Raw genomic sequence first — 17,813 nt, 5'->3', positions numbered from 1 at the left:
CGCTTGATCGTTACCCGGGTGAGTGGTAGGGGACGCCCCCCCCCCTCCCACCGCCTCCCTCCGCTCTGCCCGGGTCTCCCGTCCCACAGGGAGACCCGAGCGGCGCATCCGCCGGCTGGATGGAGTCCCGATCTAAGCCGGAAGTGGCTTCGATCAGGTCTTCGATGACGTAACCCGGAGGCGGCATCCATGACGTCACGTCCTGGTTACTCTGCTGCAAAAGGCGGTGATTTAAAAAACGACTGTATTCAAAAATGCCGTTTTCAATGTTTTGAATACATGGAAGTGTAGTGGAGGGGTCGAGGGTCTTTTAGACCCTCGATCCCTCCATAAAGAGTACCTGTTACCAGACTTGTATAAAGTACTCGAAATTTCTACTTGAGTAAAAGTACAAGTGCTCGATCCAAAAGTGATTTGAGTAGAAGTGGAAGTGCTCGCAGAAAAAGTTACTTAAGTAGAAGTACTAAAGTATTCAACATTTTTTTTACTTAAGTATTGCAAGTAGTTTTTTCAAAAAATTTGCTACTTAAGTACTAAAAGTAAAAAGTACCAGTAGTTTTGAAAATAAATTTCTACTCAAGTACTGAAAGTAGAAGTACAAGTACTGTGTTATGTAGTTATTAAAGAAAGAAGTCAAAAGTTTGAACACCATATTGTTTTTTATTATTTCAAATGATTTATTCAAATGATTAACCTAAAGGACAATCACAATTCCTTAGGCTGTAACTTTTTGTAAACAAAAAACAGATAAAGTATGTCCCTCCCTTCCCCTTTTAAAGCATCCACCTTTTAAAGCCAGGGGTGGTCTCCTTCCTGAGCTTCCTCACTCTCACAGCCAGGCAGATCACTTGAAGTTGAAGGGCCAGGGGTGGAAGGTGGTGTTTTTGGTTCGTCCATCTTTTCAGCTGATCAAAAGGCAGAACAGGAGCATGCGCAGTCTTCTTAATCGCGGTTTGATTTGATTTGCTCAATTGATGATGATGTGCCAGGCCAGCTTCATCAAACCTACAACGCTTAAAGTAAAAAATGCATCAAAAACTACTAACAAAGTGGCTGTGCTAAAAATGCTAATAAAGTGCCTGCAATTATATATATATATCTATATATATATATAGATATATATATATATATATTCTTCTTGTATTCAAAATCATCGCCCACAGTATCAAAAATAAAGTGACATGTCTGTGCTAAATGCAGTGCAAATTATTCCCACAATGTAAATTTAATTCATGTAAAATATACATGACAATACCACAATAAAATAAGTTGTGATTGTGAATAAGTTAGGTGCAAGTTTAAGTGTGTAAACTAAACTTTATAACGAAAAGTCCATAAATTCCAGTGTGCAATCTAAGAAGTGCTTGTCACTTGCTGTCAGATGCTTCCACCTTTCTTCTGTGATCTGCTCAAGTAAAGTGGTGGACTGGATAGCCTCTCTCTCTCTGCCTCTCACCTTAGTAGCACTGGCACTGCACTGGTTCAAAAAGCTGTCAGAACTTGTCAGAACATGCTTCCACCACCTGTCCTTCACACTAGTAGTGCTCATTTGCTTTGCTCAAGTCAAGTGCCACTGCCAGTGGCCACTGCAGTGCAGGCACAGCCGCACAGGCAGAGGCAGGCGCAGGAAGCACAGGCACCACCACAACACAACACTTATGGTCCATGTACCATGGATGGTCGGATAATCATCATAGCCGTCAGTCTCACTCTTCTTGGTTCAAAAAAGCCACCCATGACCCGTGTGTATATAATATATTAATATTTTATATTGATTATTTGATTCTCAAATGGCACATTTGCCATGGCAAGGATTAGACCCTCTCCACGGTCCACCTCACTCACCTCATAGAGAAGAAGATGAGATAACGAAGAAAATGCTCCAAGTCCTCCTCCTGGGTCCCGCCGCCCGTGTCACAACTCCTCTCAGTAAGGGCCCTAAGGGGTGGAGTCTGAGTGACACACAACACGTTTAGAGGCGGAGACCTCGAGCGGGAAGACGGCAGCATGGCTCCTCCAGTGCGGTCTTAACTTGATGATCATGACAGTGATTCCGCGGGCAGCGGCGCGAGCGAGGCTGTGGGATTGATTGAATTGAGTTGTGCTGCCTACTGCTACACGCTACCTACTACTACTAATAAATTGTGAGTCAGTATATTTTATTTCATTTTTATATATAAAAGCGGTATTGTTGAGCACTACTAGCCACTAGATCTCCTGGCTGTCACTTTGTCACATGTTGGGGAATCACAGCGGCTCGGCTCCAGAAGTGGCGGGTGTCCCCGTCATCCTGCCAGGGCCGCCAAGAAGTTCATCACCTAATCTTAAGTTATTAATATCTTATGAGGAGAGTACCTATGGGATTGAGAATTGAAATAATTAAATATATATGGCTTTTTGAACCAGTGCAGTCAGTGCCAGTGCCACAGTGCCACCCAGACGCTATCCACCAGTGCCACCACCATTAAGTGTGTTGGTCGGTCACTCGAGCACTGAAGGAGGTGGAAGCATCTGACAAGTGAAGTGACACTTTAGATTTGCACACTGGAATTCATTTATGGACTTTTCGTTATAGATAGGTTTACACACTTCAACTTGTTGCACGCACCTGACCTAACTTATTTCATAACTTATTTTATTGTGATTTATTGTCATATTTTATATGAATTGAATTTACTGTTACATTGTGGGAATAATTATTTTCACTGCATTTAGGCTTTAGCACATTCATGTCACTTTATTTTTGATACTGTGTGGAGTGTGGGCAGGGCACTGGGCGCAACGATGATATATCGATTGCACAGGCACTTTATTCGCACAGCCAAGTTGTGTTTGTTAGTAGTTTCTTGATGCACTTTAAGCGCTGTAGCACAATTTATTTGTTTGTTTCATATTTTCTTTTTATTGGAAAGATTTGGTATAGCAGCTTTTATTATACACAGCCTTTATTTTCGTATGCGCTGATTTACAAATGACATTATACACATTTTTTTGAGCTTTATGCAACCTGCCATCTACTGTTCTGGCAGTGGTAATTTTTTTAAAAGTAACGAGTAACTATGCAGCACAAAAAAAAAATATCGGAGTAGAAGTATCGAAATCATTGAAAAAATGTAGTGAAGTAAAAGTAGAAGTAGGAGAAAAAAATTCTACTCTAGCAAAGTACAGATACCGCATTTCGGTACTTAAGTGCAGTACTTAAGTAGTTCTACTTCGTTACTATACATCTCTGCCTGTCACTGCATATTGGGGTCACAAGGGATGTTTACATTGCTTGTGACAGCAATAAAAGTGATCAGATTTTTTTTTTTTTAAAAAACCCGTGATAAAGTAAAAAAAAATAAATAAATTAGAAAGAAAAAAAAATTGGAGCCGCCCCCCGTCACCGTTAGCTCGCACATGAAAGAAAACGTATACGGAAGTCGAACCGCGAATGAAATCGCTGTTCAAACCACACATGTGAGGTATCGCCAGAGCGTGAGCAATAATTTAAAAAGAAGAGCTACACTCTAACTCTAAACTGGTAACCGTTAAAACATTTTAAATCATCGCCTATTGAGATTTCTATTGACCGTAGTTTGTTGCCATTCCACGGGTGTGCACAATTTTAAACCATAACATGTTGGGTATCTATTTACTCAGCATGAAATCATCTTTCACAATATACAAAAAATGGCCTAACTTTACTGTTTAGTTTTTTTTAAATGCAGTGAAATATGATTTTTTGTATTTTTTCCAGAAGAATGGTGTTTTAAAGACCGCTGCGCAAATACCGCGTGACAAAAAATATTGCAATGACCACCATTTTATTCTCCAGAGTCTATATATATATAATGTTTGGGGGTTCTAAATAGTTTTTTAGGAAGAAATACTGATTTTAACTTGTAAACAAAAAGTGTCCGAAATAGGCCTGGGGCTTAAGTGGTTAAAGGCACAAAAATCCCCTTTCTTCCCCATTCTGATGCCTGGTTTGAACTTTAGCAAGTCGTCTTCACCACATCTAGATGCCAAAACGCGTTGAGTTGCTGTCATGTGACTGGCTGATTAGCAATTTGTGTTGCCAAGCAATGGAACAGGTGTACCTAATAAAGTGGCCAGTGAGTGTATATACATTTTTTTTTTTTGTCTGTTTATTTTTTTCACTGTTAGATACTTTATTTCTTTTTCAAATCTATTTGGAATTGGCTGTATTTCTAACTGGCCAATTGGGTTAATTAGTGTAGAGCTGTTTTCCTCATTGATTGACTTCACCTGACAGCTTGCTGTTTTAAGTGGGTGGGTGTCCATGGAGCATTCAGTAATGAATAAGCACTGACGTGTGAATTGCGTTTACTGGCTGTCCTGGACCTGTGTGTTTTTGTCTTTTAATCCATACGGATTTATTCAATAAAGTAGCTTGTTTTTATACTTCGGATGGCCGCTACTTCCATCTATCTCCATTCACTGAGGTTGTGGACCAAGCTGGCACGCAGGTACCTTCAGTGATTGTGGATCCCATGCAGGTTAGCCTTGGAGAAGTGTGTACTCTGTGTGCTCTTTTATTGTATCTTGTGCACCACAAATAACAAACAAGTCGTATCAAAACCAATCTACAGTAACGGTCACCTCTATACAAATGGTCAGGAGTTATAGCTTAGTGTTGTGTCACCTATAGTAGTCCCTGTTCTTATAAGCCAAGCAACGTTAACCTACTGGTATATGGCTGCCCCCATAAATGTCATATTCACAGGACAGAAAAATGTAGAGGCTGAAGAAAAGAAAAACAAAGGAGTCCTAGTGGTTCCAGTAATGCAGTTGTCCATAGGGGATGGCTAGGACTAGTGTCTCACAGGAACATAATCAGTCTGACATGAAAATGGGTCAGTTCAGGCTTCAGGTAGAGACATGGTCAGCAAACAGGAGAAAGAATGGTTCAGGCAACAGGCAGAAATGTAGTCAACAAAGGTCCAGATTTAGTAAAGGAGGCAATACTGCACTGGTGTGGCAGTGATCAGGAACATTGTTGCTGGTTGCACTGCTCTGGAGACTAGTGTTGCAGCAATCAGGGACATCATTGCTTGCATACACTGGTGTGGTGACACTGTAACTGGTGTGGCAGTGATCAGGGACACTGTAACTGGCATGGTGGGGATCAGGGACACTGTAACTGGCATGGTGGTGATCAGGGATACTGTAACTGGCATGGTGGGGATCAGGGACACTGTAACTGGCATGGTGGTGATCAGGGACACTGTAACTGGTGTGGTGGTGATTAGGGACAATATGACTTATGTGGAAGTGATCAGCAACAATATGACTGGTGTAATGGTGATCAGGGAAACTGTGACTGGTGTGGAGGTGATCAGGGCACTCTAACTGGTGTGGCTGTGATCAGGGACAATATGACTTGTGTGGTGGCGATTAGCAACAATATGACTGGTGTGGCTGTGATCATGGAAACTGTGACTGGTGTGGAGTTGATCAGGGCACTGTAACTTGTGTGGCTGTGATCAGGGACAACAGGACTTGTGTGGTGGCGATTAGCAACAATATGACTGGTGTGGAAGTGATCAGCAACAATATGACTGGTGTAATGGTGATCAGGGAAACTGTGACTAGTGTGACAGTGATCAGGGACACTGTGACTGGTGTGGAGGTGATCAGGGCACTGTAACTGGTGTGGCGGCGATCAGCTATAATATGACTGGTGTGGAATTGATCAGCAACAATATGACTGGTGTAATGGTGATCAGGGAAACTGTGACTAGTGTGACAGTGATCAGGGACACTGTGACTGGTGTGGAGGTGATCAGGGCACTGTAACTGGTGTGGCTTTGATCAGGGACAATATGACTTGTGTGGCGGTGATCAGCAACAATATGACTGGTGTGGCGATGATTGGGGACAATACGACTGGTGTTGCAGTGATCAGGGACAATCTTACTGGTGTGGCAGTAATCAGGGACAATCTGACTGGTGTGGCAGTGATCAGGGGCACGGTGTGTGCTGTGGTGGTGATTAGGAATACTGTGAGTGGGAGGTGATGATTAGAGACACTGGTGACATTGCATTGCTGTGGTGGTGATCAGAGATAATGGCTTGTGGCACTGACATACAGTGTTATTAGAGCAGCCAGCCATTGTACATGATCACTGCCACAGCAGTATGATGTCACCATAGTGACACTGCACTTGCCCTGGTGACAGCATGTAAAAAAAAAAAAATCATTTTTTTATATTTTTTGTCCTGCCCAGCCATAGATTTACAGTGGCTGGGTGGAAAGCAGGTAAGGTTTCATCAATGATGTTATAGTTTTCTTTCTGAAACTTAGCAAGGTTGAAGCTTGGAACCTTCCTAGATTATATATATTTTTGTCTGAGTTGGATTCTCTCTAGTTTATGATAATTTTTCGTAGCTGTATCTAAGGTATAAGATAACATACTTAAGAATATAAAAACGTCCTAAATATAAAGTAAATTATCAGGACTGGAGGGTGACAATGTAATGCAATTGTTTTTAAAGAAAGCTCGTTGATTATTATTTACATGATTTTTGTTCATTGTTACAAGATGGAATTATATCTGTATATCAGACTTACCATATTTGGTTGGTTTGGTACCATTATTTTTTATAAATTTTTGATAAATCCGCCAATAGCAAGTCTGACTGAATCAAGGTCAGTCAGCTCTTGCTTCAATGTTTTATGTATATGCTGCACAATATATGGCTCCCTAAAGTTATCCACCATTTTCTGGCTTTCGACCAGGCCCCTCCTTTCTGGTTTCATGTTGGAAGTGTGGGTTATTTGCCACAAAGGATATCATCTTGCTTTTAGTGTGTACACAAATATGTCTGTATATCTATGCCTTTCATGCTATACAGTATGTTTCTTTGTTTACCAAAAATTTTTATTAGAGCAAATGATACATGCAGACTACAGCAAAAGTCACAAAACACATGTACCATATATCACAGCTTGTATAAAAAAGTTAACAATCCAAAGAGGGAATACCAAAAGATCGGGTACATTGTTTATGTGATATAAGATGCATTCTACTATAGTGCTCTGACTATCATAAAGATATCATGAAACACAATTATAAACAGAAAGAAAATCATAATAGTTCTCAACAAATCCTTAAAACCAAAATCAGATATATGTATTAATGAATTACTGATACAGTATATCAGTTGGAAGACCTATATTCCCATCTCCTTTCAAAGACCAGCATGGTATCCATAATAGTATGGTAAATTCTCTCCATAATTTTATTGGCCTCTATCTGAGTAAAAACTTAAGACCAAGGAACAGTGGGGGAACAAAAATTAAGGGCTATAGTCTATTAAAGGGCACTAAAGAGAGTATAAATCAATCAATGGCCAGCATTAGTTGTGCACCTGTACTTTGAGCTGTATTTAAACTATCCTCAACTATTTACAGAAAGTGCTAAAAAATGTTTTGCATTTTATGAATATGTTATAATCTGTATTACAAATGTTTACCCCTGATCTTTTCCTGCAGAGAACACATTGACCTGAGAAACCTGCTGATTACATGTCCTGAATGTGGATTCCATTCCAAGTGTAATGCTACCCCTGTAGGAGCAGTTGATTTAACTAGTTCTTTCCCAAAACAGTGTAGGGGCAACCATTCACACGGGCAACAGTCCACTTACTCTGGCTCCATTAAACAGCCTATGAGATGTCTTTTTATGATTTATTGGGGAGGGGTTGAGGTTGGAGATGCTGACTTGTAACAGGAGGACACACTTAACTAGTGGCCACTTCTTCAAGAAGACTTTAATCCAGTAACTAAGGGGCAACCCAGAACTGAGACTCTGTCGGAACAGTATTAGAAAGAGCTATCGCTGGTCCCCAAAGTAGAACGGCACCCAATCACTGGATTCTTGAACTTGAATCAGTATTTAGAGCTTCCCATGGCAGATGCATACCTGCCAGCTTTCACCAGACACTATTCAGTGAGTCCTCTAAACCAAATCCTTAGCTCCAGGAATAAATAATTAGCTGCTATAGCTGGAACCTTGATTAACATCAGCAACCCCCTTAGGCTGGGAACTTTCCAACAGGACAAGAACAGGGCTGCTCCAAAACCCCAGACTATTTTCCCCACAGCCATTTACTGGGCACACCTCCCCAGGGATTGGCTGGTAAACAAATATTCAATCTCCCCATCTGACTCCCCCAGCCCTCTATGTTCTGGGGGCCTCCAGAATGCAGGTGAGGCAATCAAAGCCACAACCTGTGAGACCTAGAACAGCCAAGAGAAATCAATGGCTGCTCCAATAATTAAAGAGGAGCCAAAATGCTTACTTATCATCCTAGCAACCTGCCTAGGAAGGTGTTATACAAGTATATCTAAAAACAATTATGTGTTGGGGCATATAGGAGAATTTGTTGTATCCTGTGTATATACGTATATGGTGAACAGCATTGTGCATATTTTTTACTTGACTTAATTGACAGTTTTTTTTTAATGTAACAAATAAATATATGGTTTAATTCACAAACAAAAATTCCAATTCATGGCACCTTAAATGTCCCATAGCTTTCCAGTGTTTTGGCTTATTGTCTATTTTGAGCAAGTTAGGATGTGGCACCATATCCAATGTAACTCCCCCCCCCGGTCTACTTTTACAGGAGAAGGAAAACAGGAGAAAGAGCTCAATATAGAGATGTTGCTTAGTCACATTCCTATGAGTAGACAGGTGTTAAAAGAATTTATAAAAATTAGCAGTGGAGATCCCTTGCAAGTTTGAGGGCTGCATTTCTGCAAATGGAGTTCAAGCTTTTGTCAGGATCAATGGTGTCCTTAATGCTGAGAAATACAGGCAGATACTTATCCATTATGCCATACCCTCAGAGAGGCATGTGATTGGCCCCAATTTTATTCTGCAGCAGGACATTGAGCTCAAACACACAGCCAATGTCATTAAGAACTAACTTCAGCGTAAATAAAAACAAGGAGTCCTGGAAGTGATGGTTTGGCCCCCACATAGCCCTGATCTGTACAACATCAAGTCTATCTTGGATTGCACGAGGAAGCAGAATGATTTGAGGCAGCCAACATTCACAGAAGATTTGTGAATAGTTTTCCAAGATGTTCGCAACAACCTACCTGTTGAGTTCGTTTAAAACTATGTGCAAGGGTACCTAGAAGAATTGATGCTGTTTTGAAAGCAAAGGGTGGTCACACCAAATATTGATTTAATTCAGGTTTCTTTTCTGTTCATTTACTTTACATTTTGGTAATTGATAAAAATAAACTGTTAACACTGCTGAAAGCATTCCTAATGCATAGCATTTTTTTTAAACTTGCCTAAAACGTTTGCACAGTAGTGTAAGTACCAAAATTACAGTTTGGAAAAGCATGGGCAGAGATTTTTTCAAAAAGTTTTGATAAATCTTACTGAATTTGCTTTATGTCTGCCTGCATGAAAAGAGTAACCACGGCTGAAGCAAGAACTGCCAGCCACTGTTACTTTCATAGTGTAGCTTCCTTGTTGACAGAAGAAATAATCAATTGGCATATACAAGAATTCCTTTTCAGATCAAATACTGCAACTATGAATGCATTGTATATGTAAATCCAGTTAAATTAAATCACGCTGAGCTAATATTACTAATGAAAGCCTATAGGAACAATCTGGTTTACTGACTGAATAATAGCATTAAATTAACTACAGAAAATAAAAATAAATCCACAATAAGACAAATAATATAGGAATGTATGATTGAAAATTTGTTGATGTCCTACTAATTATTACATGCTACAGATTATCTTTTTTATTTTGTTATTCCCTGTATAGCAATATACTCTGTATCCTTGCACAGGGGTATGTTTAGTGTTTACTGTCAAAAGCACTAGTAAATCTTTAGACAGAACTTGGGGATCATCTCATTAGTATTTATTAACTTGTTAACAAGCCATTGCTAATAGGGAATCATAGCTGGCATTGCAACTCAGTCTTTGTAAGAAATGAATAGCGCTTTCAGGAGATCAATGAAAAAAGTCCCAAGGGAAAACTCTGCTTCAATTTATTTTCAGGGAATAGCCTACTTAGTTCTGCCAGTTATTTTATGCTGTTTGCTGGAGAGAGAATGTAGAAGGCTTAAATTATAACTGTACTGGCTTATTTTTAACTATTTCTGACTATTTCTTAGTCACACAGCAAGGAGGTTATTCCCCTGTACTTGATTTGGTATTTAGTTTGACTCTAACTTTACTGTGTGTGTTATGTAACATTACTACCAGACCCTTGTGATAGATGAAAGTTTGACATGGATTCTAAGGGGGGTCCCCCCATAAAATAGCATGGGGTCGCCCCTATAATTACATACCAGATGCTTACTCTTGATAAGGGTCTGGTATTGATTTTTAGAGGGATGCATCCCCCCAAAAATAGGTAGGAGCCCCTCAAAATCTATACCAGACCCTTGCCTGGGCATGCAGCCTAGCTGACCAGGAAAGGGAGGTGTCCCTCTTCTGGGCAATACCAGACCACATACTGGAGGGTACTTTTTGCCATGTTAATAGGGACATCAGCTTTTTTCCACATTTCTGGCCCAGTGGATTGTGGGGGTCTTGAACTAAGGAATTATTAGAGTCTGAAAGCCCCTTTAAAATGAGGGGGCCCCAGAATTCTATTTCCTCTCATCAATAAAGAAGGGGGTATATAGTTCAGTAGATTACATTAGCATTCATTTATTCCAAAAGAGTTCTTACCTCAATATTGTGTTGTCTTTTTTACATTCACAGGAAATTAGCAAAGTCTACACTTGTGCTTATCCTCGTATTTGGCGTCCACTACATTGTGTTTGTGTGCCTACCCCACACATTTACTGGTTTAGCCTGGGAGATTCGGATGCACTTTGAACTGTTCTTCAACTCATTTCAGGTACCTAAAGCACTCCACTGAGATGAAATATAAGCCCACTTTATGACATATCCACTTCTAATTCATTGCTGAAAATACCATTTCCAAAGTACACTCCAGTTGTGATTGAAAATAAAGCCTTGAGATCATCCTTCATGCTGAGGACATCAGTATTTCATTCAGACATTGTTGCTGAGCTGGCCCACTCCAATGCCCTCTGTCATTAATCTGGTGATTGCAGATTGTCTGCTTGTAATGCATGGGAGCTCTTGTAAAACATACCACCTGTTTGAGTCTTATCCTTTTCTCAAATCGAAATTCTGATGTAAAAAAAAAAACAAAATATCTAGTAGTAACTAATCAGATTTAAATCTACTTTGGAAATTTGAATGTGATTGGTAACACAGGAAGCAGAGAGAGGATGTTACACAGTACATGCATCAGAAAGTACACTTTTTTGTGACCATGCAAGGTTATCTGAGAATTCTTGCAGTTCTAAATTACAGGGAATTCAGATTAAGGTAAATTGAGAAATATGTTTGATTTTAGCATAGTTGCAGGATTTTTGGATAGCATTAGTATCTACAGGACTGGTTTTACTTGGAATTTTTCTTTAACACATGTGACTACTCTAGCCAAAGGCAAACTTACCAGTATTCCTGATTTTGTGGTACTTTGATTGTCAATAATTTTGGCCCTATCCAGTTATTGAATATCTCCTTCCAAGAACTATAATTAGCAGAGATAAAATATTTGAATAAATATGGCTTAACCCAGTGATGTCGAACCTTGGCACCCATGATATTTTGGAACTACATTTCCCATGATGCTCAAGTACATTGCAGAGTGCATAAACATCATGGGAAGTGTAGTTCCAAAACATCTAGGATGCCAAGGTTAGCATAACTGGCCTAACCCCAGTTTTTATTATTGTGAATAAAAGTGATCTAGATCAAATTTTAATTCACCTAGATTGATATTACTTTGTTGAACATAAAATAAATTTGCCATCTAATTTTCTATGGGACCCAGGATTTTACTAAACTTTATAAATGATATATGTTCATACAAGTATTGTATATGTTCATACATGTATAGAGCGTTCTCAATTGCAACTGATGAATCCAAGAGAACAGATGCAGAGAAGGAAATATGATTGGTCAGTAGTGCTTTTCATTTTAGGGTAGGGCTGGCTGGGTTTACATTTCTTTTGCATTTGGGCTGTTTTTCTTAGATTTCTATAATATTGAATTATCTTAGTATAAAAGTTGGTAAAATACTGTATATACTGCTACTGTGAAAAATATTTAAAACTCCCCTGTGCCCAGACAATGGACACTAAAATATTTACATAGTTTTTAAGCTGAAGTTTAGAGTAAAATAATCTCTAGAGATTTAGTCATATCACACACCTGAAACAAAGTATGTGTTATGTTGTGCAGGCACTTGTATTCTGGAAAAAATCCTCACTGCAGGCAATCCTGTCTTATTCTTGTCTCTGAAGTTCTGGAACTGCAACGGTTAACGGTTTGTTAAAGGAGAAGTATAGCCAAAGTTTTTCTGGCTGTACTTCTCCTATGGATTACAGAAGTGAAGTTTGTTTTGCACTCCTGTTACCCATGTTCAGCCTGTTACCCATCTTCAGTGAAACAAAATACAGAAAATGTTGTTATAAAATTTTGCAAATAAATAGTCTTTCTTCATAATTTAAGACCTAAATGAATTAGCCTGGACATGCCCCTTTCTTCCCCTCCCCCAAGTCCTTTTTCATCGATTGCACTACCTGCTACATGTTTGTGAATGGCAAAGAGAATTCTGTGACTGATCAGACTCTCCCCCCATTCACAAGTTGTGATGAAAGCAATGTAATCAATTAACTACCTCAAGACTGGACATTTTCACCCCCTTCTAGTCCAGGTCATTTTTCAGCTTTCTTTCAACGGTGTGGCCTATCAGTGCCCATCATAGCTGCCTATCAGTGCCGCCTATCAGTGCCTATTAGTGCCCCTTTTCACTGCCCATCACTACCACCTATCAGTGCTACATATCGGTGCAGCCTCATCACTGCCACCTCATAAGTGCCAATAAGTGCCGCCTCATCCATACCCCTCAGTGCTGCCTCATCAATGCCGCCTGTCAGACCCCATTAGTGCAGCCTATCAGAGCCCATCAGTGCAGTCTATCAGTGAACATCAGGAAAGGAGAAAACATTTATAACACAAACTAAAAACAGTTTTCAGTCTTTTAGTCCCCGTTCACACTAAGGCGACCTGGTCGCCTCACAGGTCGCCGTAGGTCGCCTTCCATAGGGAAGCTGCGGACCCGTTCTAATAGGAGGGACACAAGTTGCTCCGATTTAGAAAAAGGGTCCGGAGCTTCTTTGGGGCGACCCGGAGGCGACCGCCATAGACTTCAATGTTATGAAGTCTGTGGCGGCCGCTCCGAGGTCGCGGCGCGCTGCTCGCACCGCGACCTCAGAGGTCGCCCCCCGAGTCGGATCGCCCCTATGTGAACGGGGCCTTATTCCTTTGTTTAGCAAACAATAAAAAGCCTAGTGGTTATTAAATACCACCAAAAGAAAGCTGTATCTGTCTCAAAAGAATTATAAAAATTTCATATGAGTGCAGGGTTGCACGACCGAGATAGCCTAGAAAGCTGAAAATTGGTCTGGTCAGGGAGGGGGTACAAGTGCCCACTAAGCACATGGTTAAACTGCTCAGTAAGAGTGTTCATACTTGAAGTGAAACTTAACCACGCAGATTGTCCTCCCCTTCCCTCTTACACACTATCATTTAAAAAAAAATAAAAAAGGTAAATGCTCAGATATGCCATTGGTCTCATCCAGCTATTTGGGGTTCCCGCACATGATCGCAGGTTCCACCAGCTTCTGCTAAATGGGTATTATAGCACTCACTGTATCTGTAAGCGCGTGCATACTGTAAATAAGTTGCACACGTGCAGATGAGCCTCAATGTTGTAGTAACAGAATGCCTCCTGGGATCACTGTCATGTAGCAATCATTGGAAGCCTAGGCCGTAAATCAGAAATTGCTGCCTTGCAGCACACAAAATAACCCAAAGGCAAACATGTTAACAATTTTTTAGCATTTATGTAAAAGGGAGGACAGGGGGACAGAAGAAAAAATAACTTGTTTTGATGAATTTAAGTTGTATTAAACAAAAAACAAAAATGTAATATATTGCAGCTTACCAATCAGTAGATGTGTGGCAGCTGGATTTGTTTTCTTTATTTTTAAGCTTTTTTCCTTCTGTTTTCACTTAGCGATGCTTCTGATAACTCTCCTCTGGATTAGAGTGCCTACAATCTGAATGGTGCAACAGTGTAACCTATGGGTGGCAGCAATGTCAGTCTTGGAGAAGGGTAGTTTAGGATGAACTAGCAGATTTAGATACACTGACGAAATTGAAGCCAAACGTCAGCTAACGCTTTTTAGGCAGTTAAAGTAACAGTTTTACATAAATTAATAAATAAAAACTGACCATTGTAAGCACCAAGGTGAGTGGTAATATTTTTTTCTGAACCCTGTAGTAGCTACATCTGCAGGACAGCTTGTTCTGGCTAGATTATTATTATTGTACAGGATTTATATAGCACCAACAGTTTGTGCAGTGCTTTACAATATGAGGAAGGAAGGCAATACAGTTACAATACAATTCAATACAGGAGGAATTAGAGGGCCCTGCTCGTTAGAGCTTACAGTCTAGAAGGGAGGGTCAAGTGAAACAGAAGGCAATAACTGTGGGGGATGAGCTGATGGAGAAAATGGAAGTACGGTTGTTAGGTGTGGGTAGGATAGGCTACTCTGAAGAGTAGGGTTTTCAGGGATCATCTAAAAGCTAAAAGAGTAGGAGATAATCGGACAGATTGGGGTAAGAAGTTCCATAGGATTGGAGAGGCTCTGGAAAAGTCCTAGAGGCGATCATGGAAGGAGGTGATGAGGGAGCTAGAGAGCAGGAGGTTTTGAGAGGAACAAAGAGAGCGATTAGGTTGATATTTTGAGACTAGACTAGTGATGTAGCTGGGGGCTAAATTGTGGATGGCTTTGTAACATGTTGTTAGTATTTTGAATTAAATCCATTGGGTGAGCGGAAGCCAGTGGAGGGATTGACAGAGAGGAGTAGTGGACACTGAGCGATTGGTAAGGTGGATGAACCTGGCAGCAGCATTCATAAAGGATTGAAGGGGGGATAGCCTATGTAAAGGTAAGCCAATGAGGAGGGAATTGCAGTAGTTGAGGCGCAAGGGACCAGGGAGTGAACTAGGAGCTTTGTTGTGTCATTGGTTAGAAAGGGGTGTATTTTGGAGATGTTGCAGAGGTTGAGGCGGCAAGATTTGGACAGTGATTGGATGTGGGGCTTAAAGGAGAGTTCAGAGTCCAGTACTACACCTAGGACCTTGGCAAGTGGGGATGGGCTGATAGTTGTGCCATCGATCTTGACAGAGGGATCAGGGGAAGGGGCACATAGTGGAGAAAAAATGGTTTGGTTTTGGATAGATTGAGTATGAGTATGAGGTAGTATTGTGACATCCAGACTGATATATCTGCTAGTAAATTAGTGATACGTGAGGAGAGTGAGGGAGTGAGCTAAGGGGTGGATAAATAGATGGTATTGGAAGCCATGGGAGGCTATCAGCTGACCCAGAGAGGAGGTGTAGATTGAAAATAGGAGAGGTGCAAGAACAGAACCTTGGGGGACCCCAACAGAGAAAGGAAGAGGAGAGGAGGAAGTAGAATTATAAGTGAAGCTAAAGGTGTGGTTGGCTAGATCACCAGGTGAAAATAAAAAAGAAAACCAATCTAGCCATTACATCTAAGAATTGGTAAGTTGCAATATAATAAACATTTGCTTTTAGGTTAAAAAGTGCTTAAAGTTCCTACATGGCAGGCACAGGTTATATTTACAGATCATGATTATATCAGTCTACTGGCTGCTGCAATGTATAATAAAACATAATCTATATGCAGATACCAATGCAATATTTTGTAAAATTAAAGTTGCAGTTCTGTTCTATATTGATTTTTGTTAACAGAATATTTGTTTTTTTACAGGGTTTCTTTGTTTCAATAATTTATTGTTACTGCAATGGAGAGGTAAGTCTACATTTTTAAAGTATAAGATCTACAGGGAAGGAAGGAATGAAGAAAGCATGGAAGGAACTAACTTACCTGTTGCATTTACCTGTCCTTATATACTGTGTAGATGCAATGCAGTATTCTGCTTGATTAGCCATGGAAATACAAATAACATACGAGTAGTGCAGCGCTCTGTAGTAACCAATCCCCCTCATACGTGATCTACACATCAAACCCTAAAACACCATCAAACCAACAACCATTGACCCTATGACTAAACCCTGGTAGGAGGTGGGAAAATGCATAAGGGTGCATGCTGAGGCCACCCTTTATCGTTTATTCACCTAGGCTGGCCATGAGAAGCGGCGACCCTTTCCTTTTTACACTTACTAACCCCCTGGATTGGCATTAAGATAAACCTGCACCCCAGGTTCTGGGACACATGGATATGCTTTCACCCCTACTTTGAGCGACACCAAAAGCAATCATACAGGGTCACCATCGGATCAGTGATGTACAGGCATACCCCACTTTTAAGTACACAATGGGACCAGAGCATGTATGTAAAACGAAAATGTACGTAAAGTGAAGCAATACCTTTTTTTTACTTCTCAATGCATGTAAATACACTAGCTCTATAGGAAATCTTGGTCAGCCTGACATGGCACTGCTCCCAAACCATAAGTGACAAGGACACCAAACTTGGGGAGCATGTTAAGGGGAACCAGGACTATGACATGGTATATTACCTAGGCAAGCTGGCCAACCACAAAATAGGATATGTTGTAGTCCTGGGTCCCCTCTCAATGCTCAATGTGAAGCTGCCCAAGATTTCCCATAGATGCCAATGTTAAAAATTGGGAGTAGTGCAATGCCAAGCTGTGTCCGTACTCGCGAGTGTACGTAAAGTGAGTGTACGTAAAATGGGGTATGCCTGTATAAACTTAATAATGAAAAAAGTCTGTGAATCTTTTTAGTGCGAAATTCACTGCCTGGCCAAAAAAAAAAAAAAGTTGCCACCTGGAATTAACTAAACAACTAACTAAACTAACCATGCAGTAACTATCTTTTTGGCTAGTTAGTGCATGTGCCCAAAGAATGAGATCAGCTGACTACCTGAATATACTGAATGACCAGGTTATTCCATCAATGGATTTTTTCTTCCCTGATGGCAGGGGCATATTCCAAGATGACAATGCCAGGATTCAACAAGCTCAAATTGGGAAAGAGTGGTTCAGGGAGCATGAGACATCAATTTCACACATCTTACTTAATCCTATATTCGAAATTTCTGATTTTATTGGGTTGATCTTGAAGTTTTATAGCTCTCCATATTTTTTTAGTTATTTATTTTATTACATTTGGGAGGGTTATTATAGGGTTAGTAATGTAAAACAGGACTTTATTGGCATATGCTGCTACTTTATATTCTTCAGGTCTCACCTTTACTCCCCCTATGTCTACATTATTCTGAATGGTGGCTAATATTGGTTCCAATGATAGGGCAAACAACAGGGGTGAAAGTGGACACTCCTATCTTGTCCCATTGAACATTCCAAAAGGAGGAGAGAGGTTTCCATTTACTTTTACTGAGGCTGTCAGATTCCTATATAGCGCCCTAATCCATTGGTTCATCCTAGGGCCAATACCTAAATCTTCAAATATTTCTAACATAACCCCCCAGTCTACCCTGTCAAATGTTTTTTCAGCATCTATTGACAGTAGCAGATCAGGGGCCTTAAGTCCTCTAGATCTTTGTAATAAGAGTAATGTTCTTATCCCGTTATCTTTCCCTTCTCTACCAGGAATGAAACCTGTTTGGTCTGCATGGATCCATTCAGGCA

At 40.3% G+C, this 17,813-nt stretch overlaps 1 protein-coding gene across 1 annotated transcript in view; it reads left to right on the top strand.

Annotated features, from left to right (window-relative positions):
* The window catches only part of PTH2R (parathyroid hormone 2 receptor), a 473,569-nt gene that overhangs the window by 421,296 nt on the left and 34,460 nt on the right, over positions 1–17,813 (top strand). Inside the window, exons 11-12 of the mRNA XM_082261344.1 lie at positions 10,757–10,895; positions 15,946–15,987. Coding sequence (XP_082117470.1) covers positions 10,757–10,895; positions 15,946–15,987 — 181 coding nt within the window. The remainder of the gene's footprint in view (positions 1–10,756; positions 10,896–15,945; positions 15,988–17,813) is intronic.

Source organism: Pelophylax lessonae (assembly GCF_965119305.1).
Source record: "Pelophylax lessonae genome assembly, chromosome: 6".
Taxonomy (NCBI): Eukaryota; Metazoa; Chordata; class Amphibia; order Anura; family Ranidae; genus Pelophylax; species Pelophylax lessonae.
Note: the sequence above shows the minus strand (reverse complement) of the source record. Positions and strands in the feature narration are given on the sequence as shown.